This window comes from Zeugodacus cucurbitae, chromosome 6 (assembly GCF_028554725.1).
Source record: "Zeugodacus cucurbitae isolate PBARC_wt_2022May chromosome 6, idZeuCucr1.2, whole genome shotgun sequence".
Lineage (NCBI taxonomy): Eukaryota > Metazoa > Arthropoda > Insecta > Diptera > Tephritidae > Zeugodacus > Zeugodacus cucurbitae.
The window spans coordinates 448,466-471,168 of record NC_071671.1 but is presented as its reverse complement, the minus strand read 5'-3'; the positions used below and the strand labels follow the sequence as shown (position 1 = coordinate 471,168).

The following is a 22,703-nucleotide window of genomic DNA, read 5'->3' as shown; positions in this document are numbered from 1 at the left end:
CAGTTATTTTTCACAATAAATATATTTAAATATATACATACACACGTATATTGTTAATGGTTATTTTTATACCTTACGAGATTCTGTAACTTCTTTGAAGTATGTAACTATTGGTAACTCTGCAATAAATACATTACTTGCATTTGGTAAATTGTCCAATGGATTTGTGATATTATTTTTTGCCAGAAACATGTTAGCGCTACTTATATTTGATATCCTCATTATAGCGGATTCCGGTGTGCTGCTAGCCAATGGAGTAGTTGACTGCCAGTGAAGGTCTATAGCACTTCTCGTTGTATTCATTTGCGCTATATTGGTTAACTTATTGTGTCTGCTTAGTTTCGATCTAGTAAAGTTATTTGTTTTCCTATTTCTTTGAGGTACAACTTGGGTTGATGAACTAAGTAGTGTTGCAATTGTGGAACTAGTGGAGGCGTTATTATTTACTTTACCTATCCTTTTCTCATACGAAGGAGTCCATCGGAAGCGGTTTCTATTTTGAAACCTATTCTTTGTTTTTTTAACGTTATTGTTACTAACAGTAACTTGTAATAATTCTTGTTCTTTAATTTGCGTTGATGGCGTTGTTTGTGAGGATGGTAAAAGTGTGGAAGAAGTATATTTTCCCTTCTCTCTGCTTTTTGGTTTTGAAAGTCGAATGGATATCGGCGAAGAAGTTGTTTTGAAATTACGACTCTTATTTTTAAAACTTTCTTTATAAAGTAATCTTTTATTAATTTGAACAATTTTTCCTCTTCTATATATCGGAGGATAATAACTTGTGTTGTCAAGAATTGGCGGTTTTTCACTGGAATAATTTGAAATTTCCACAGCATTCGAAATAGCGGTTGATGAAGTATTGTCTAAATATGGTAATTCGCTAATAGGCGTAGAAGTAGTTCCCGAATCCATAGTTGTTTTAATCGGATTAGATACAATAGTGTCTCTGGTAGTCTGCAGCGATATTTTCGAAATAAGTTCTTTTATACTATGTTTATCTCTATATGTACAATACTTATTTATTTCTAATAACGGATTAGAACAGTTATTGTTCATTGATTGGTCGCTAACCATGTAAGCTTTTGTACTATCAGTACTTGAATTATCATATGTATATAAGTGTATAGATTTCTTTTTCGTCTCACTACCGCTGTTAGAATATTCGGCAGTATTGTTTGAAAATTGAGAAAGTGAAATGGGATTTGAAGCCATTGTCCATATTACTGGGGTTGTAGTATGAAGTCGGTGCATCTGGTAATTTATGATCGATTGATTTCCATTATTTTGAGATTTTAGTTTTTTAAATAGCTGAAATTGTGAATTATATATCGTCCGTGGTGTAGTAATAGCATCCCCTATAGTGAAGTAGATGTGAGATGTATTTATCAAATTCGGCACCGTAGTAGCGTGGAAAATATTATACATATACGTATTCCCTGTACTTGGTCCAAAATTTTGCCAATATGGAGTCCGTGTGGTAGTCTCAAATTTGGAAATATTAGAAATGTATTCGGATTTATTTAAATAAATCCCTGAGCCGGTATTTGGAACAGTAGACAATTTTTCGGTGCATATATTTGAGTGAGAGGTATTCAAATTATATGTATTTACACAATTATTTTGGAGTGGTGATATCGTAGACAAAATTGGTCTACTAAAATATTGCTCGCGATTATGCAAATTAACATTCATATTTTCTTCAGCTAACATGTAATAATTTGTCCTGGGCGTTGTTTTTAATAATTGGTTTAAATTTTTGTATGACAATATGTAGTTTGACCATTTAATATTCTTTGTCCTTGGCCAATTGCGTAGCGGAAAATATCTGAAATGATTTCTATTGTAAATAGATTTAACAATTTTCTAATTAATTCAATTAAAGTAACATAAAGTTAAGGCTATTTAGAACACAGTGTATATTATAATGATAAAAATGTAAAGAGTGTGATAAGCTCAAAAATAATTAATTTATTATGAGGCAACATAAATAGTTATTTGTTTTCTAAATATACCGTCGGATTTGATTATTTTTCAGTGTTACAAACAACAGTAATACAAAAAACATTAGATCATATTTCGAGGGTGTAAATCAGAGAGCAGCTTCGGGTATGTTCGAGTGTGTTCAATCACATTAGCTTAAATTCGGTACGAGTGTGTCGTAACACTCTTCAAACACGTGTTCGATCGAGTTTGGAACCCGAAGCGAAAATAACGCAAACGAACAATCACGGCGGTCCTATCTTCGAGTGCAAGCAGCAAACTCGGATTTTATGTATATTATATTTTCGGGTGTGTCGTGCACGTGTTGATTGTGATCGACACACTCGAGTGGCACTCGAAGACCAAAAAATAATAGATAAACATACGTACACACATATGTATGTATGTTGGCGTCGGGATGACGCGTTCTGTCTTAGCTTTTTTGGTTGAATAATTTGAATATTAGACGTACATAGTACATATTATAAAAGAATAATTCAATTTAAGAATAGAATTCACTCAAAACTTATTTTATTTATTAATTCATAAATCATAAATAAAAAACATTTCATTGCACTTAAATATTTTAAATTTTTTTAAATCACAAATTTCAGGTGTAGACCAGATAAGGTGTTTGTGCCATTGGAAATGTTCTCACAACCCGAATTTTCTATCGTTGTCATTATGAATTATAAAAAGTAAACAAAACAAACAAAACCAATAATCGTTGACAATCACTACGCAATAATAGCATGACTGCCAATTACATACATACATATTCTGAAATTTTGTGCACACTCGTGTGTGACTCGATCACATTCAATACGATCGGGTTAGAGTGCCAGCTCGTTCACAAACGAGTGTCAACTCGGCACTCTGTTAAAACAAGCATATATGCTTGTGTTTCGAGTGTCGCGAAAGGCTCGTTCGTTTTGAACATGTCTCCAAGCGATCAATACGTGTATTCATACCGAAAAGTTTGATCAAACAAAATCAGAGTGGACATTCGAGTGTGCACGAAAATGATATATCCGTTGCAGCTCTCTGGTGTAAATATAATTTTATAAATATTGTACTTGTTCTGTCACAATATTTGTGGAAACTCTCAGAGATATTAGTTTTAATTCTAAATTATTATTAGTAATAATTCCAGAACAGAGCAATACTTGAAATTATTAGAATATTTTTATCTACTTAAATATATGTATATGTACACAGGTATGTTTGTATGCAAATGCATATGCTTACCTTTTGTTGTTGTTCTGGTTCCACGATAAGGTCGTACGATATGGATATTTTTTGGAAGGGAATAAGTGCACCCTCTTCCGCCTCCAAGTATGGTTAGGATAGTAAACAGGTAAAAAAGACAGTTGGGATCTCGCATTATTATGGCGATGAAAAGTTATTCCGGTCGTGCTTCGATCTATATAGTCATTAAATACTGTTAAAGTGTTAACACACTCATATGACCAGCCCTGTAAAAGAGGAACGACATCAGATCATTTAGGCCTTATTTACAAACACAAACTGGCACATACATACTCGTATAGGTATAATACTGTTTTTAACAACTTTATACATTTATGTTCTGTTAAGATCACAAAGAATATATAATTCTTAAAGAATATCGAATGTACATGTTTTTAAGTACTTAGCTTCGTCCTTCGATCCGTGATAAAAATAATTATTTTTTATGAGCAATAAGTAACTAGATCCACGCAAAGGTGGCAATAGTATTTATTTTGGACATAAATTTGAGGTATATATATAAATGTATATAATACATGAAAATGTTCATAGTATGTCATAAATTAACCTTTTACTTTTATACGTTTTTAACACAGCGATATCACCAAAAACTTTTAGGGAAATGTTTTAAAACATAACGAATTCTTTTTTGCTTCAAACCATTATAAAATATATTGTATTTTTAGTTTTGTGATTTATAGAATCAGTGCCTTTTACATAAATCATACATTAATTTAAATTCTAACTTTTGTAAAATAAAACCAATTTTCAGTTTTTTATCGGTTTTAATCAAAAGTGGACCATGTTTTCACAATAGTATATGGTTTTATATGTAGAAGGGAATTAATATACATATTTGCACTTTACCATTGAGAAAAAAACGACTATTCTTATACAGAAGTTTTTTTCCACTTATTAATATTCTGTTATTCTGAATTGAAAATAAACATTATAAAAATCGTAATAAACTTGATCCTTCTTACGTGTCTAAAATACTTATTTTACTATGAATTATATACTTGCACCCAGAACAAATAATATTAATTTTATATTTATTAAATTGCGATTCATCTCAGTAATGAGACCGCGTTTGTTGAAAGATATTTCTAAACTGAACAAATACGATTTCCACTCCATAGCATTGTGTACGGCCAAATATTCACGCATGAATTCATCAGGTGCTAACGATTCACTTACCTTGTTTACTTGCATGCCTGGTGGTTTGAATTGAACAACTGTTTTTGTAAAAAGACAGCATTTTACATACTTGAGTGAAAGTTGGTAAGTAGTGAAATTTCTTTAATATCGTCGTCACGATCTAATCATGTGTTTTTAAATAATAGGGTAGTTTCAAAGAAAAATTATTAATTCACATAATATGCATTTTATATTTTAAAGTTTTTTTTTTGGTTTTAATAAGGTTCTGTTGCTAATCAAACACATCCACAAAAGAAAAATATCCATATTTTTTATATTAAAATGATTATTATTCACCTCAATAAGGTATTGATAGATACATTAAAAATGCAAATAATATAAAACTATCAAATGAATTACGAAGGAAGTATAAGTATACTTATGACATCCAGGACTATGTACTTCGTGATACCGACTCGTAGTATAAATATATATTTTTCTGGTGTAATGCTATTATTTCATGATTTTTTTATTGATAATCGGAGAAACTTTTATCAATGTATTTTTATTATACATAAGTTCAAAAATAAATAAATAAAAATATGTATATTGATTACTGGAAGAATACATTAACAAGGCTTTTTACTCCATATTGTTACTTTTATTCGATTCTACTCTACTTTCATTCGAACTCGTTTCATTATTTTTTATATCATTGTGTTTGTGCGCCATTTGGAATTGTTTTAACTCGCGATCTAAAATGAATCCACTCGCTTTTGCGGATGAAGGATTAATATTGGCATACAAATTATTTCCTTCTACAATAAAAAGATCTCTTTGAGATTGTAGGTCTTCATTAACTGATGCGGATATAGAAGCATTGACTGCTTTGAGTTGTTCATTCGATTTTTTTTTCTTCAGAATTGTCGTTTGATCGGGTTTTTTAAAAGTCGCCATATTTCCCTTCATATGTGTTGTTTCATCGATATCCTAAAATATAAAAACTTCATAATTTAAGACAGGCAATAATTTGAAAGAAAAAAAAAACATAATATAATAAAAAAATAAATAAATAAAAAAATTCTCTGCAAAATTTCACGTATTTAAAGAAAATTATATAAATATACAAGTTTCGAAAATCTTAGTACCATATATTACCTCTACATTCACTTGAAAAGCACACTCAAAAACAGATTTATTTTTTGAGATTGGTAAATCCATAACTAGATCGGGTGCAATAGGCTTCTTTTCGTATGGCAAATTGTAGCAGCTTTCCTTGGATGTACCGCGGGATCTTACTTCCCATAAGAATTTATTTTTTTGGAATTCACTCAAATTTTTCAACTCCTCTTCAGTTGTATCGTCAGTTTTAATAGCATTTTCCAAATCCGCCAATGATTGATCACTGTCAACGTTAACATTTACCGAGGGTATTTTCGAAATGACTGAATTATCTACTATATCTGTGATTCTTTGCATTATTTCGTTGCTGTTTTGATGAGTGTTATTGTGCTTTTTATTGAAATCGGAAATACATTGATTTGACTCCCGTCCCGGTAGACGCTACAAGCATTAAAATAGTAACTGGTTTAATTTATATATCAATACAATTAAATGCATAGTTCAGTCGACAGTGGCCGACTTATACATTACCTATGGTCTAATCGTCTTATAGAGACTTCTTCTAAATTCTTCATATATGATTAAAATCAAAAGCAAATATGTCCGTATAGAAATTCTTTCAGACCTTGCAATTGTTAATAGTAAGTTTAAACGTATTGTTGAATGTTAAATTTACGGTGTGAGTATAGAATGATTTTGTTCGAAAACATAATAAAAAAACAAATTTCGTAAATATGGAGAGCATACTACCACTCCACTAACACTAAATCGTATATATGATCTTCAAATTTCAATTAAACACTAATATTGTATGAAAATATTAAAAAATATGTATATTAACAGTATTTTACCCTTAAATTTTCTAAATTTGTATAATCGGTAATATAGATATAGCAAGTTTAGTCTTCAATAGAAACAATTGAATCTCCTAATGTACAATTTCTCAAACAAAATAAATTATATAACGTTAATTTCACACAGTCGTTTCAAGTACCTCTAAATTGTCACATGTGTTTACTATCTGTAGTTCGGCATGTTTCTCGTACTCATTCAAAGAATTATCTTCGTAAAATTCATTATCGGTTCTTGAATTGTATGAAATGGGCTCAATATTAGGCTGGACAAATACGTGAGAATCATCATTCGTGGTTTCAGTTTGGCTTTCGACGGTTGGCTCGTGCTCAGCATTAATATCCCTATGAGTGTATTGTTCAATACAGATTTTGTCTCTGTCTTCTCCTCTATACGCATAAATTTAATATTTTTCTTAAAATCTAAATCACATTTTCAAAATATATATACACATACTTGATTCTGAGCGAAATATATTTATCTGGTATCAAACCCTCTGTTCCATTTAATGCTCCATGCCACCAATCATTTGATACCTGAAAAATATCACTGATACTAACTTCTCTAATATTATATATTGCAAATCACACCTGTTTTCTTAAGATTACAATATCTCCCTTGCGAATTGATAATTCGCGATTAGATCGTGCTTTGAAATCAAATTGAACAGTTGCTTCCAAAGTTTCTGATTCTATAAATGAGGAGAAATTATAAGAGAATTCATTCAAGATGTTATAATTAATATATGTATCAGTTTAAAGTTTTGTTTTTTTTAATATATACATATATATGTCTAGTTTCTGCAGATCGTTTAGTTATTAAGTCTTACCATCTTCAGAAGGGCAAATTTCTGAGTCGGGGTCTTCAGTCACATTATCCACGGGGGATTCACCAACAAAACTATAGATTTGATAAAGTACTTAGTATAATTTATAAGATTAAGTAAATATGCATCTTACATATCCATAAACGGTTCGTGAGATATATATTTTTCGTATTCCAAGCCTACTAAATCATGCGGAAAAATATCATCGTGGTACAATATCATACATTTAATAAGCTCGTTAATCTGATTTTGGTATTGCACTTGATCTTTATCTTCAGGCGCAGGCATGAGAGTAGGGCCAAAACAAATAGCTAAATTAAATGCATCCATCATATTTTCATCTGCGTATTCCGATAAGCTAGAAGAAACCCCTATTTCAGGCATATATTATAATAATTTTAGAATACTTACTGATTTAGAAATGCGAATAAATAACGAATAACAATTAAAACTGTTGGAGAAAGATTGCTTAAGAAATTTCTTATTGCTGTTATAATATCCTCTTTTGACCGAATTTCTATAAAAAACAAAACAATATTTTTATGGTATATTTAGTGGTCACTTGGAAGTCAAAATCCAACAAAAGTACCTGCTATAGAAACAAAGTGTTCAAAATATACTATAGGAAACAAGGGTTCCCTCAATTCTCGCAAGTATAACTTTAAAAGCCCAGCAACGGAATTAATATCCGATGCGTCATTTGTATCTGCAAGTGGATCTTCACCCCTTTCAAATGCTTCTCGGAAATTGGAAATTTCCACTTGGGAACCTGAAACTCTAAATATACCTTGATGGTGCAATCCTGAAATAATATATTTTAATTAATTGATAAATATAGTGTTTGTAGCAAATCTACCATATAAATTAATAACACGAATACAGCTACGCATAACGAGTGGTACTTCCTCGTTAGTAAATTCTAAATATTCTTCTAAGGAACCGCCAAATAATTTAGGTTGGCCAGTAATATTGACCCGTCCAATTCGTTTCCGTGTTGATGCTATGGCTTTAGTATGAGAAGGTAAACAACATGAATTGTCCTTAACTAAAACGTTTCGTAAAAAATCAGCCTTTGCGCTTAAACGTGCTATGCGTGAAGTTCCATTTATATACTCTCGAATTTTCTATAAAAACCATAATATTTTATCTGAACGACATCTCATGTAAAACTCACCATTATGTAATAATCCTCGATGTCCTGTTTTTCTGCTTTTAATTTAGGCGTAATATTGCTGTTAGGTGTCTTATGTATATATTGTTTACCTTCAGTGAAAATGTCGCTGGTGTCATTGTCCTTGTTATTATAATGTTCTAAGAGTTTCGTTTCAGCAGTCTCGAGTGACTTCCAAACTTCGTCACATTCAATGCGAAGATCTCGCAGCCTTTGACCTAAAGTTTCCAATCTTTGTTCCATATCTACATGTAATTCTTTTTTTATATCCATTTCAATGTTATCAGTCTGTTCCTGTTGGCATTGCAACTCTAAACGTTTAGGTATTATAAACGCAGCATGATGGTGCTCTAAAAACTTTTGCTTATCAGCACGACAGTCGATTGAGTGTATTAAATGTGAGAGATTATCTGCTTGCTGAAGAATTGCTCTTGATCGACCCTGGTCTGCCGAAACATGCATTAGTATTGCTTTTGAAATCATAGATCCAAATCCAAGATCCATACACTAATGAAAAAGTGAACTGTATTTAACATAAACGTTATGAAAGGATTATGTTCTTACATCTATTAGATCACACAAATCTTCTACAAAATATTTATGTATCGTGGTATTTGAAGCCTCCAAACATAATTGGTATTCAGTTTTAGCTTTTAAGGCTTTCAGTCTTGCATCTTTATATTTTGTATCTCTCTGGAAAATATAATTGTTCTATATATATATATCTACTACTACAATAATCAAAAACTTCTACCTTGACAATTTCTTTTTCGGTAAGTTTATATTTCTTATTCCGCTCCAGCTTTTCTTTTGATATTGTCTGCTCCAATTTTTTCCTCTGGGCTTCTGCAGTAACCAATTTTAGTTTAGCTGATTTACATTCACTCTATATAAAACACATAATGTACATAATATAAAATATTATAATTTTTTGTACACAATCCGCCTAACCTCATATCTTTGATACGTTTTCATTGTCGTATGGAGTTCTTGAAGGAGATGTTGAATATCTTCGTGAATTTCATATCCTATTAATTTCACCTATTTAGTAATTATAAAAGAATTACTTTCATAATAGATAAAATGACCTTTTTTTAACATATAATTTTACCTTTTTATATATCCTCTGAACATCTTCAATAGTAGTTTGTAAACTTGCAACAATACTTATGGAATATAGGTCGGCCAGTATTGCATGATCTTTTGATAAAGACTGAGTTTCTTTAACTAAATGTTGCCAACAAGCAAACGTTGAAAATATTGGCCAATGATCCCTTCTATAATAAAAATAAACTTACATTTAAATTTGTAAATAAATTCGTTCAATTTATAAAGAGATTACAAATATTAAAAAAAAGTCATGACTCAATCAAACTTATAAAATATATAGTTTCAGTCTTTAATAAACATTTGAAAAAACTTCAAGTTTAGTCTAATTTCACTAACATATATTCAAAAATTAATTGTTTTATATAAGGATTTATACCAGGCTACTTTTCACACATAGTTTTCAATCTATAATAACGAAATTTGATTAAAATTTAAATACTTTTGTTTCTGTTCCTTGTGTTTTAAAAGCAATCCGCGTGCAAACTTCTCCAAGCTTTTACTGTAATCGAGCTCCAGTTCTCCGCGACGGCGAAAGAAATCTTGAATTTCTTGAATTAATCCAATTTGTGACTCTACCCTGGTGTCAAGACAGCGTAGTTGTTCATTGAGCTGCTGACGAATACCTAGAAAGATAGATTGGTTTCATTTAAATTACCTCAATTGACTGAAGTTGAAGTTGATTTAAGTAAAGTTATTGTTAAATAACCAAGCGTTCCAATAAATATTTTTAAGATATCAGCATGTTATTGACATATCAAGAGTTCTTCTCAATAGTTTAAATTACATAAATGAAATCTACTAAATATTTACGATTATAATGTATTTCATAAAAATGATCACAATTATCACGAGTGGATCGAAAGTATTAATTCATGTTAACAATGTAAGTAGGTAAAAATGTTTACTATTAAACACTATCCCCTAATATCTTTGTCGTTAATAATAAATATGTATAATGTTGAAATACTTACTACTGAACATAACAATTTTTCTTGTAGATCCCACTCTTTTCATTGGGCTTTTTATATCCTGATCCTTTTCGCCCATCTTCATATGATCATCAAGACCTAAAATATATAAAAAAAAATATAAATTGAGTACCTCTTTTCAACAGAAAATATTTAAAAATTTGTTTGGCAACTCTACGTAGGACATACACACAAAATCACTGCACTCCTTTTTTACAATCTTTAAATTTTTAGCTTAAATGTAAAAAATATTTTTTACTAATACATGTCTAACCATACATTTAAATAATATATAAGTAAGTGATTAGATTATTGAATTGGGAAAAAATAAACTTTCTGGGTAAACACAACAAAGAAAATACACATATTGTAAACAATTCAAACCGGTTCATCCTATAACGAGTTGGAGCATTAGTAGCCTTTAATCAATCGAAAAAGGGTTTGAATTTATGATTTCTTATTAGATGTTACTAACTTTTCAAGAATTAAAATAAATAATCACTAATTTCCTGGAATACACTTACGAATCTTAAGAATATGTATACACTTCTAAAATTGTTTTTATGATAGCGTCGTATTAATGCGATTCCTGGTACGAAGTGAAACTAAAACACATATGGCATAAAGAACGGTACAGAAAGAATTGTAAAAGCAAATTATATTAATTTTGAATTTCATAAAGAATATATTAAATATTTATATGGGAGAAGCCTTTATTATTACTTTATGGGGGTATTCTATATAGAAATTTATTTGAAAAGAAATTTCCTTCGGAACTTCAGATTTAACTAAGGCGAATTAACACAGGGTGACAGCAGAGAACGCCAGATTTTTAGTACTGTAATTGCAGTTATGAACTACTCTGTACCTTTTTGTTTTTGTATGCTTTCGCCGTTCAAGAATTCGTGGATGTCATCTTTTCTTCGGCCTACTTCGCCCATATTATACGCCATATTCATTAAGGATCAACAATTTTGTATGGCCATATAAACATGCATACATACATACACATGTAGATATGTATGTACGTACTTACCTAACATATGGCTTTAAACCGAATATTGAAATCAAAGAAATAAATTGAGGGTCACAATTATCTACATTCCATCTCAATTTACAATATGTAAAGAATTAAATTATTTGTCCATTTTAAAAACTAATTGTCTGTCATTTCGCCATAGTTGGTGGCTTAGAAGATTTAATAATCCGATGGCCTGGGGCTGAGGGTGAAAGACTAAGTGGGGAGGGCATATCATGACGTTTATCTTGTATTGATAAAGGAAGAAATTGTTGTTGTCGCTTTTTGTTCAAGTTGCTTATATTGTGATTATTTTCACTTTTGCCAAACAGGATAGCTAAATGAACCGCACAAAATAAGCCCAAGCTCTGAAAAATGAAATTAGGTTTATTGAAAGTTTAAATAATCTTTAATGAAATAAAAAATGTTCACCTGTACAACAGCTATGGTTGCAGAGCCTAATGAAGTGAGCAGTAAACGATTTCTAATTTGCTCAGATACAACCGATAAACAACCTCTTTTATAATGAGTGTCACATGCAGACTCATAAGCATGCTCTGGTCGGGAGCAGCAAGACCACGGAAGGGAAAGTCGACGGTAATCCAAAGGTCCGTCCACTCCACAACATTGTAACTGCAAATATTTTATTTAAATTAAACAAGTAATATGAACAATCAATATTTTATCAAGTATAAATTTAGGTTTAGAAAAACTAAGGATGTATAATATATTACAAAGACACATAAAATACTTTAAACGATTACAGTACGCAAATATATACATACATATATATGTACATATGTATGTGTACTTACCTGCGATTGCATACGATTCCATAAATGCAAATTGTCAACCTTTGTCCTAGAAAATTTATCAAGAAATTCAACGAACGAATCATCTATAAAAATTTCCACAGAAGTTGGGAGGCTTTCACGCATTGCCAAAGACCAGCCACAAATGAAGAACTGAATGCAAATGCATGCCACCAACGCCGCTATAAACTATATTATTTAAAAACGAAACCCATTTTTACCACTTTAAATATAAATTCTGAACTATTTATTTTGTTACCGTTCCTAGTAGGCATCGTTTTCTTTGATTTGTAGCTTGACATCCCATCCAACAGAGAAGAAATGTTATAGGTCCTAAACACAATAGAATAGCAGCTGGAGCCCATAATTTATTTTGGACAATGCCGTAATAGCCAGAATGACCCCATAACAGAATTGTACCAACTAGTATTTGGGCAGCACCAGTTACCTAAAAAATATTATATTGCATTAACGTATGTTAGTACATTGTTTATATACATATGCACATGTAGTGTAGGTATGTTGAAAAAATAAATAAGATTGTTTTATAAAATTACTTGAGCAGTCGACCATTGTATGTAATCTACATATTATAATTAATATTTTTTCCAAATATGTTTTCCAAATCGACCTTCAAATTTTGTAGTGCTCATTACTTTGCCATATTCATAAAAACCCCTTAGTATTATTATAATTAGTGTTACGTACCATTAAGAGCACGACGTAGCTGTAAACTAAATATTTAAAACATTTAATCCGCTTTGTTAATGCCATATCATATGCCGACGCTTGCACTGAACGCGAACTTTGGGTGGTAATTCATTTACAACTTTATGTACAATTGAGTAAGCAAAAAGAGGAACGCAGTTATTACCCAATACAAAACTTTCCGCGCTCACAATTGAGTATATTTAATAATGTTCCAATCAAAAAAAATTCCACCAAATTATGAATTATTAAAAATTATAGTTTTAATACTCTAGTGTAGTAAATCGCAAATTATATTTGAGTTTGCTATGATTATTATGTATAAGAAAGCACGATAACTGAAATCAGTTTGATAAACTGTTTGACTTTTCCTGTGCTTGTGTTGCTGTCCTTCAAGCTTGCTACCATGCACACTCATTTTACTCAGGTACAACTGACGTTCTTTTTAAGCTTTTCATATTATCTATAACTTTTGTATTCCAACTACATACGAATGAATCTAGCCGAATTTTAAATTTGTACAAAATGTATATAAACATACAAATTTATATATTATACACAAATATATATATATATATATATATAATATGGAGACACTTTTCTTTGGTTTCAATGCACACGGTTTCAGAAAAAATCTCAAAAAGAGTCAAAATTGTTGTGGTAAATTAGTATATTTTATTCAAATAAGTTTTCTCATTCGAAATAGCACTAGTACATACCACATTTCATAAAGCAAATTTTTAAGTTTGTGTCTTTTAATGATGCCGATCATAAAAATATTTATTTAGAATATTTACTTATATCAATGTAATAAATTTAATGAATAATATTTTAAGAGATTTATTCACATTTGATGCTTTGGTTTTTGCTAGGGCGCTTAAACAGATTCTTTTGGAATTTCGACAATCTTACATAAAGAATAGTTTGTTCTAATGTTTTAAATGGATCAGAAATTGTTTATGAGACGTTAGAAGAGAACCCGTACGGGACGGGAGCAAAATAATTTCTGTTTGAAAAGATTGGAATTCAGACCTTATATTTCAATTATATTTATTTTTATGGACTCAAAGAAATAATTCACACATCAAAGAAATAATTTACATATTTAGTATAGGAACATGAATATATGTTTTAAAATATTCTATACATAAATATATGATTAACAAAAGAATTGGCATTTGCATAAACGTCCGATATGGTTAGAAGTAAGCGGCAATAATGTGAGTCATAGGTGTCGATGACGTTGCACTTGGTATGTGGACGATCTAACAGCCCACTAAGCATCGTTTGTATGAGTATATATATTTATACATACATATGTATATTAAATCATTTCAATTCTAATATTATCTTCTTTGGACTTAAGCTTATGGTTCATACATTAAATACATCCCATATTTGCAATTCGGTTTGGATACTCTGCCAAGGCGATACGGTTTAACAGGTTATTTCTAAGGTATGATAAGTTCCGGCTATGTAGACCCAACCGGCATGGAAAGTAAATATAAAATATAGATCATCTGAGGTGTATTACAGATATCCCCTATCAGTATTTCATATATGAAATTGTTTGTATGTACATGTATTAAAGGATTTTAAGTATACACACATTTGGATGAGTAATATAAATATAGTATGCAAATAATACACACTTTCAAACTCTTACGGACATACATACATTTTGTATATGAAAGTGCTTTTTAATTTGATATTTTCGTTGAAATATTTATTTTTAAATCTTTCAAAATTGATATACATATGTACATATATTAACCATCGATTTATTTCTAAAGTTTTTATCACTTATAATTACTACTTATGCAAACATTCATATGTGTGGACATGTAGATGTGCGTGGACAATTTGAGATCGATTATTGATTAACTAGGAATGAAAGAGTGCTTCTGTTTTTGATATTACCACATATGTATGTATGTACATACATAGGATACATTCGTGACTATCAATATGCCAAATGTGTTTGGTTGTAATTTCAGATTAGGAAATAACATTTTTATTTTTGCCAAATATTCCTTAAAACTTTTCTTCTGTACATTCCCAAATGCATTCAATATGTAGATACATATGTATTTATATAGACAAAACCGAGGCTATACACATGTATACGAAAATATTATAGGGGAATTGTACACGTAGAAAAGCTTAAAATAAAACAAATAAATTTATTAAGTTTGTGGAAATTTTTAAAAATAGATTTTCGTTGTTCAGTAAAGCTACTACTTTCTATTTTTTAACTTTAGTTGTTATAATCTATTCAAATAATAAGGAAATAAATAAAACTTATGAGTAAGATCATGACATTTTTTGAATATTTATTGTGCTTCTAAATATTTATGGATGAGTAAACGACTATTTCTTCATAAGCCTCATATAGTTTGTGTGCAAAAGCTTTTACTCTCGGTATAATATACCTTAAACGAAGAGAGGGTAAACGAGAAGAAATCAACGAGTCTCTTGAATATTGGCCATCTCTATCTAATAACACAAAATTCAGATACGTTGTGCCGTGTGCACTCACAAATATAGACTACCTGCGTGCAGCAACCTTTCAGTTCATTTAAGATCGTTGCTAATCGAGGAAAAGTACTTTGGCGCGGTGCTCCGATATATTTCACCTAGTTTAATAAAATTAAATAAGAAAAAAATTCCAGTTACCTAAGGTATGAGAGTGGAAGTTGTATCCTTAAAATTGAGGAACGAATTTGTTCAGTTAATGTAAAGTGCTTTTAAAAGGGACAAAAGTTGAAGTAGTTGACATTGTGGAGAAATTAGCAATTTGCACAAGAAAAAAAGCTATTTTATAGGCTTTATAATTCAAATATATTTATTCGTAGATACAAACATGCCTTTCACACCTGTTGAAACACCAAAATGCCCAAAATGCGGCAAATCCGTTTATGCCGCTGAAGAGAGAGTAGCTGGTGGTTACAAGTTCCACAAAACCTGCTTCAAATGCGGTAAGACGATCGAACTCAACATTACCGATTTAAAAACGCTTATATGATTCTATGTATATTTATTGTTCAACTCAGGAATGTGCAACAAAGCCTTGGACTCCACGAACTGCACAGAACACGATAAAGAACTGTTTTGCAAAAATTGCCATGCCCGCAAATATGGTCCAAAGGGTTACGGTTTCGGTGGTGGTGCTGGATGTTTGTCAATGGATACTGGAGCACATTTAAACAGAGAGTAAGTATATCCCACCATTCTTCATTTTAAACTTCGTACACAAATTATTGATTTTGTCACAACTTTGTAACCATTTCTAATAACTAATACAAATTTCAAAAATATCATATAACTATTCGTATTCATGTGTGTTTTTACGAAATGTGGCAAGAACATGCTAAATATCCAAAGCTTAAAAGCTTACTGTAGAATATTGTGTTTAGCGAATACACATATTACAATAAAAAGCTTTAACTGTATACAAAATATATACATACAATATATACTATTGTACATTATTCATACACATGTGTGTACATACATATATGCATTGCATATAGATAACGCAGAAGTATTCATTTTTAGTAATGCATGTATTTGTTTTCCACACATTTTCTATAAATAGATTACTTCTCATTGCTTATGTATGTATATACATACATACATATGCATGTTTACATTTTCTCATTATTCGAAAACTAGCTTCGTTCATCCTGTTTTCATTTACAAAACCATTGCCATAAACGAATATTTCTAATATTTAAAAAGTCCATATGAGTATTTCAACGAAATAAATTTATTTCTAATTAGGTGATATTTTTAACTTTAAGAATGTGTTTGTATTTGCGAAAATACAGGCAAATGTATTGTCTTGTAGCACTAAATGTTACACTTACATATATACATATGAATATGTGCTACTTATATTTAGAAAACTTATTAAACACTCTTCTTCATTTCGATATTCTCCCATTGTAAAATAGTAAACTACTATATACATATATTCAGAAGATTTTCGATGCGATATACATAAATAATTTGTAAATATACAAATGTATAGACTCATAGAAAGAATAAGAAATAGAGAAATAGATACAATAAATTTCCATTTAATATTAGTTATTTTTAAATAAAATAATAAAGGAAAAGTATATTTTCATGCTTGTGCCTTAGCATAAACGTAAAAACTTATAAAAGTTCACATTAAAAGTTCAAAAATAATTTCGAAATGCCTATGCGTCATGCTTTAACAATATTTTAGAATATTTGAAAACACATTTGTTTTCCTTAAATTCAAACATGTTATTATTTTTTCATATTATCGCAGCAACTAATTTACATGGCGAAAGATAGACGCAGCGATGGAGTTCAGGATTCAAAATGTTCTGTCGTGTTAATGTGAACACCTTTCCCGTTAAAATAGTCTACTACATGTTCCAATGTTTTATCACATGTCGCCTCGAAATGATATTAATATTTGTTTTTTTTTTTTGTATTGATGAATATTTCATAAATATATGTATGTATGTATTTGTGAAATGTTATTAAAAAACTATAAATAAAAATAAAAATGGATTTTATTTACGAAAAAACTTGTATTACACATTTTTACAATGGGAGATACTATTTTTTAATAAGATATAGAAAACGCTAATTTTTGCAAATGTTTATGTGTATGTATTGTAAATGTTTGTATGTTATTGTAAGAAATGCATATGTTTTCTAATATGAGCTTTAACATATGTATGTACATACATGCGTTTGTTCATAGTCTGTACTTCTATATTCCTAGATGTACATATACATAAGTATACATATTAGAGCTCTTGGTATTCGACTAACCGAATAGGGCAATATTCGGATAATAATATTCGATTTGCACTATCGACTATTCGGTAAACCGTTCGTTGTCGACTATTCGAATAGTCCAAGTTCATTAATTTTCTTATTTTTATTGAAAAAAAAAATGAAACATTACAACTAACAAAAAACTTGCTTTAAAATACAAAAAATAACAATGATTTCAGGGAACCATGAAGTAATGACAAAATAGTTTTTAACCATTTCAACTGGGCGAATTCATTAAATCTCTGATTCTGATAAAGTGGCTGGAATGCGGAAACTTTAAAAAATCAAAGGCTGTTTGGATTTCAAACAATTTATTTATTCGAATAGTGACGATATAACTACTGTTAACCGCAGTAGAACGACTATTCGAATAGTCGTAACATTGCGACTAATTGAATATTACTAACCGGTTAATATTCGTACGAACGGTTACAAACCGGATATTCGAATAATCGGTTTTCAAGTTAATAATTCAATGTCAATAATTTTAAGAGCCCTAATACATATATTGGTTATCTACTTTTCTATTTTTTCGTATCTCATTCAAGATATTTTTATTATTATTAACGAGAACATGATTAGATCCGATTTTTTGTTAAAATATATACGAGTATATGAAGTACATCTGAATGATTATAGTCGATGGTTGTCGATTACTTTGAGATTGTCGGTATTGTCGGATTCAGTACGTGTTTCGCTACATATAAAGTGAAATAATAAAAAATATCCTAACATCAAATTCATTTATTCAAACAAAAAATATTTTATTATAAATGTAGAACCGCTCGACCGATTTTGTGCAAACTTCGCATAAACCATTTACTAAGTAGTCCGAACAAAGCCTAAACAATTGGGTTGGATAAGTGAGCCCGTTCTTAAGTTATAAAATTACAACGAAAAGTGGCTTTAGTTTTTATATACATAAACTCAAAACATAAAACAAAGTGCATAAATTATATATATGTATAATTTAATTAATATATTACTATTTTTCTAAAAAAATATTTCACGAAAGGAGTTAAGTGAGTTTTATCTGTTAAAAATAATTGTCAGACAAATGAGTATTTTTGTGAAACCTAATGACGTGATTTCATGCTAGTCCAAAATAAAATATAAATAATTAAAAATATATTTTTTTTATTCAATAGTGACATTGATGGTGTACGTAATGGCGCCCGTTTAGAGCCACGAGTAATTGCCAAAGCTCCAGAGGGTCAGGGTTGTCCCAGATGCGGTGGTTACGTATATGCAGCTGAGCAGATGTTGGCGAGAGGCAGAGTAAGTTAATCTAACTACCAATAAATCTTAAAATTATCTTATTATCGATTAGATTAATTAAAACTAATCAAAGTATTCAAAACAAATCAACTCTAATCCTCTAAATGATATTAAGACCCTCCTGTTTGGGATTTCTTAGATATTCACTTACATACATATATACATAGAATAACCAATGCATCCCGAACACATATAAATTATGTACATTCATAAGCTTACTAAATATTAAAACAGACAACTAAATATTTATAAAGATATATGTAAGTAGGTTTTAAGACTAACTGTTTTTTTTTTATTTACATTGCACATGTGAAATAATTAGGGATATCATAGACGATGCTTCAAATGCTTGCTTTGCAACAGAACACTTGATTCAACAATGCATTGCGACGGCCCTGATAAAGATATATATTGCCGAGGTATTAATTGAAATAATTTCAAAATCAGTGTCTTTCTTTGTTTATTCTACGATTGATTTTAAATTATATCTGTTATGCGGAAAATTTGTTATCCAACAACTTGCATACATAGCTCTATTTGTATAATATATCGCTATTTGTTTGTAAAACGTTCTTTCAATTGTGCGTTTTTTATGGGGTATTAATGAAATTATATATGTAAATGTGGTTTCTAAATTCAGGATACACATTCACAAACGATTTACTACACTCACATGTTAAACTATTTTAAAACCCTTAACATGCAGTGTTGTATAAATATTTTGCTTACTAAATTTCTAATCATTTCAAAATTGAATATCCTAATTGTAATTTGTTTGCAATACGCAAAAGTGTATGCTTCGTTAGTGTAACATAAAAAAAATTAATACATTCATATCCATCTACATACGTTCCATGACACTCCAAGAGTAAATAAATTCCTTCCACATTTCATAATTAACCTTATGTTTTTCGACAGCAATGGCACAAGGAGTGTTTTAAATGTGGAAACTGTTCCAAAGGACTTGATTCCATTCTTTGCTGTGAAGGTCCAGACAAAAATATCTACTGCAAAGGTACTATTAAAACAATATTTAAAAAAAATGTTCGTAAATATATTCAAAGATAACTTTTTAACTTTCTCTGACAACATATGTACGTTCAAAATTAAATTCTTTTATTAATCTCAATCAAATGTTCACAACTTTAATTTTGACAAAAGTGATCCCATGATCCCAGTCGCATCTATGAAAAAATAACAAATTTTTAACCGCTAAGAACCGTAATTTCGGCCGTGTTTCTCAATCATATTTGGGAAGTATCATATGTTCGATCCCTACAAAAACCATTCGTTGTTAGTAGTTACGCTGATTTTCACATGAACAATGAGTCTACGCAAAAATCATCGCCGATTATGTTCATTCTTTTAAATTTAAGTTTTATGCCCAAAATTCCTCAGGAAATTAATTAATTGCACGTACCAAATGTGTGTGCTGGGACGTTCCTTGGAAATCTGGCCACTATTAAATTTTCAATATTTTTTTGAGTACTTATTCTGTTCTTACACTTCTTCTCAAAATTATTTGAATGTATTTAGTTAACGAAACTTTTAAGCTAGTCTCTTATATAAACAACATACCTACGTACTTAGCTTCCATTATTTCCCATATCCATTCAATATTACCTAAAATCATACATATAATTGGTGTTTTATATCCTCGTGTTTTCCCTTGTTCGAAATTAGCTTGTTATGCGAAGAAATTCGGACCTAAAGGCTATGGATATGGTCAAGGTGGTGGTGCCCTTCAGTCCGATTGTTATGAAAATGGGTAAGTTTTTTAAACAATTTTAGCATTTAGCATACAGAAGCCAATATATGTACATATGTGTTATGTATATGTTTATATGCATTTAAGTATACTTACATCAGAATGTTTTATACCTACAAATCTATGTACGGGGGTAACATGTACACATAAGTTCAAATGTATTTCAGTGTTGAATTCAAAGGCTTCGTAGTATGAATTTATCAATATATGTTTTTGATATTATAATAAATACAGGATGTTATGCTCAGAAGTTCGGCGCCAGGGGTTATGGTCATTTAGGAATTTCTTCTATGGGACTTATGTCTGACATAAGAGACGCTGAGTGGCAAAGGTATACATGCCTACATGTCAATTATACAAAAAAAAAAAAAAACAAATAAACACATTTTCAATAAAAGTTAAAGTGAAAAATGTTTCAGTATATACTTAAAGAACTCGATTGTTTAAAGGATATATAAACATATATGTTAACTTAAGCAATACTTGCTTTAACTGATAAAAAAGTTAAACTAATTGTGACAAAACAAATAAAGTCAGAAAAAACATTAGAATGTAAGCTCAATGAATACTACATATCCTAAGAATACGAGTATCTACATATTCCAAATTAAAAAATTAGTAATTTAATGTTTCCATTTTTATCTCCTTCTTTAATCATATACATATTTTTGTATGTATGAATATAGCGATTTGGCTCCAAAAGTGGCCGATATAGATGTTGGAAAGATACAAGCACGTGCCGGCGAGGGTTGTCCACGATGTGGTGGTGTTGTCTTTGCCGCTGAATTAGTGCTATCGAAGGGACGTGAATGGCATAGAAAGTGTTTCAAATGCAGAGATTGCACAAAGACGTTGGATTCTATCATTGCATGTGATGGACCCGACAAAGAAGTTTACTGTAAGACATGCTATGGAAAAAAATGGGGTCCTCATGGCTATGGATTTGCATGTGGATCTAGTTTTTTGCAAACTGATGGCATGACGTAAGTAACAATGTTTCAGTAGTAGATATGAAGAATTTAACAATACAATTTTCAGTGAAGATCAAATTTCTGCTCAGCGTCCTTTTGTATGCCCTGACACCACGTCAATTAAAGCACCTGAAGGCGAAGGTTGCCCACGTTGCGGTGGCGCTGTTTTTGCCGCAGAGCAACAACTTTCTAAAGGCCGTATGTGGCATAAAAAGTGCTACAACTGCACTGAATGTCACCGACCATTGGATTCGATGCTAGCTTGCGATGGACCAGACAAGGATATATACTGTAAAGCCTGTTATGGAAAACGTTTCGGTCCTAAAGGTTTTGGCTATGGACATGCCCCAACGTTGGTGTCGACTTCCGGTGAATCCACAATCCAATTGTAAGCTACCATTATTCAATTATACCTCTTTTTTATAAATATGAAATATAACAGTGTATTCCTGATAAAATTATAATTATTTATATCCTTTTTTATATATTTCAGCCCTGAAGGTAAGCCATTAACTGGACCTCGATCATCAGGAGGTTGTCCGCGTTGCGGATATGCAGTGTTTGCCGCTGAGCAAATGATTAGCAAAAGCAGAATTTGGCACAAGCGTTGCTTCCATTGTGCTGACTGCAGGAAATCTCTTGATTCAACCAATTTAAATGATGGTCCGGACGGTGATATTTATTGTAGAGCGTGCTATGGTCGAAATTTCGGGCCCAAAGGTGTTGGTTTCGGACTCGGTGCAGGCACCCTTACAATGACATAAAGTACTTTTCCATATATATTTATATGCACATATATACATATATATGTATATGTGTCCTTAAATATATGTACGTACGATATCATTGTGTATACATATAAAAACTGAACTATATTCAAAACGAACTTAACGAAATGGCTAAAATTATCAGC

The 22,703-nt window shown here is 30.6% G+C and overlaps 3 protein-coding genes across 10 annotated transcripts; 1 reads left to right on the top strand and 2 right to left on the bottom strand.

The window, feature by feature from the left end:
* Window positions 1-3: 3 nt before the first annotated feature.
* On the bottom strand, window positions 4-11,032 carry LOC105213427 (SLIT-ROBO Rho GTPase-activating protein 1). Of its 5 annotated transcripts, none has more exons than XM_054235086.1 (20): window positions 10,939-11,032; window positions 10,418-10,513; window positions 9,886-10,069; window positions 9,448-9,613; window positions 9,288-9,377; window positions 9,091-9,222; window positions 8,901-9,029; window positions 8,340-8,843; window positions 8,022-8,289; window positions 7,755-7,967; window positions 7,577-7,682; window positions 7,299-7,523; window positions 7,169-7,239; window positions 6,930-7,030; window positions 6,796-6,875; window positions 6,482-6,728; window positions 5,524-5,928; window positions 4,212-5,355; window positions 3,229-3,455; window positions 4-1,837 (listed from the first exon to the last, which is right to left on the bottom strand). In XM_054235086.1, exons 2-18 carry the CDS (start codon window positions 10,497-10,499, stop codon window positions 5,008-5,010), a joined length of 3,351 nt encoding a protein of 1,116 aa, XP_054091061.1. In that variant the 5' UTR covers window positions 10,500-10,513; window positions 10,939-11,032; the 3' UTR covers window positions 4-1,837; window positions 3,229-3,455; window positions 4,212-5,007. The 5 variants fall into 5 exon arrangements, with proteins under 5 accessions (XP_054091061.1, XP_011184552.1, XP_054091062.1 ...); XM_011186250.3 differs by having other exon boundaries at window positions 4,248-5,355; XM_054235087.1 differs by having other exon boundaries at window positions 4-1,825; window positions 4,248-5,355.
* A 462-nt stretch (window positions 11,033-11,494) lies between these two features.
* LOC105213428 (leukocyte surface antigen CD53) lies at window positions 11,495-13,390 on the bottom strand. Its single transcript, XM_011186254.3, has 5 exons — window positions 12,953-13,390; window positions 12,504-12,692; window positions 12,248-12,433; window positions 11,865-12,065; window positions 11,495-11,800 (listed from the first exon to the last, which is right to left on the bottom strand). The coding sequence occupies exons 1-5, from the start codon at window positions 13,016-13,018 to the stop codon at window positions 11,582-11,584; spliced, it is 861 nt and encodes a 286-aa protein (XP_011184556.1). The 5' UTR covers window positions 13,019-13,390; the 3' UTR covers window positions 11,495-11,581.
* Window positions 13,391-15,473: 2,083 nt separating this feature from the next.
* On the top strand, window positions 15,474-22,655 carry LOC105213429 (muscle LIM protein Mlp84B). 4 transcript variants are annotated; one of them, XM_011186256.3, is made up of 9 exons: window positions 15,474-15,633; window positions 15,808-15,930; window positions 16,006-16,165; window positions 18,922-19,051; window positions 19,970-20,066; window positions 20,735-20,819; window positions 21,506-21,802; window positions 21,858-22,178; window positions 22,284-22,655. In XM_011186256.3, exons 2-9 carry the CDS (start codon window positions 15,816-15,818, stop codon window positions 22,552-22,554), a joined length of 1,476 nt encoding a protein of 491 aa, XP_011184558.1. In that variant the 5' UTR covers window positions 15,474-15,633; window positions 15,808-15,815; the 3' UTR covers window positions 22,555-22,655. The 4 variants fall into 4 exon arrangements, with proteins under 4 accessions (XP_011184558.1, XP_011184557.1, XP_028896971.1 ...); XM_011186255.3 differs by lacking the exons at window positions 19,970-20,066; window positions 20,735-20,819 and adding exons at window positions 19,374-19,470; window positions 21,054-21,150; XM_029041138.2 differs by lacking the exons at window positions 15,474-15,633; window positions 15,808-15,930 and adding an exon at window positions 21,054-21,150 and having other exon boundaries at window positions 16,024-16,165.
* Window positions 22,656-22,703: the final 48 nt, after the last annotated feature.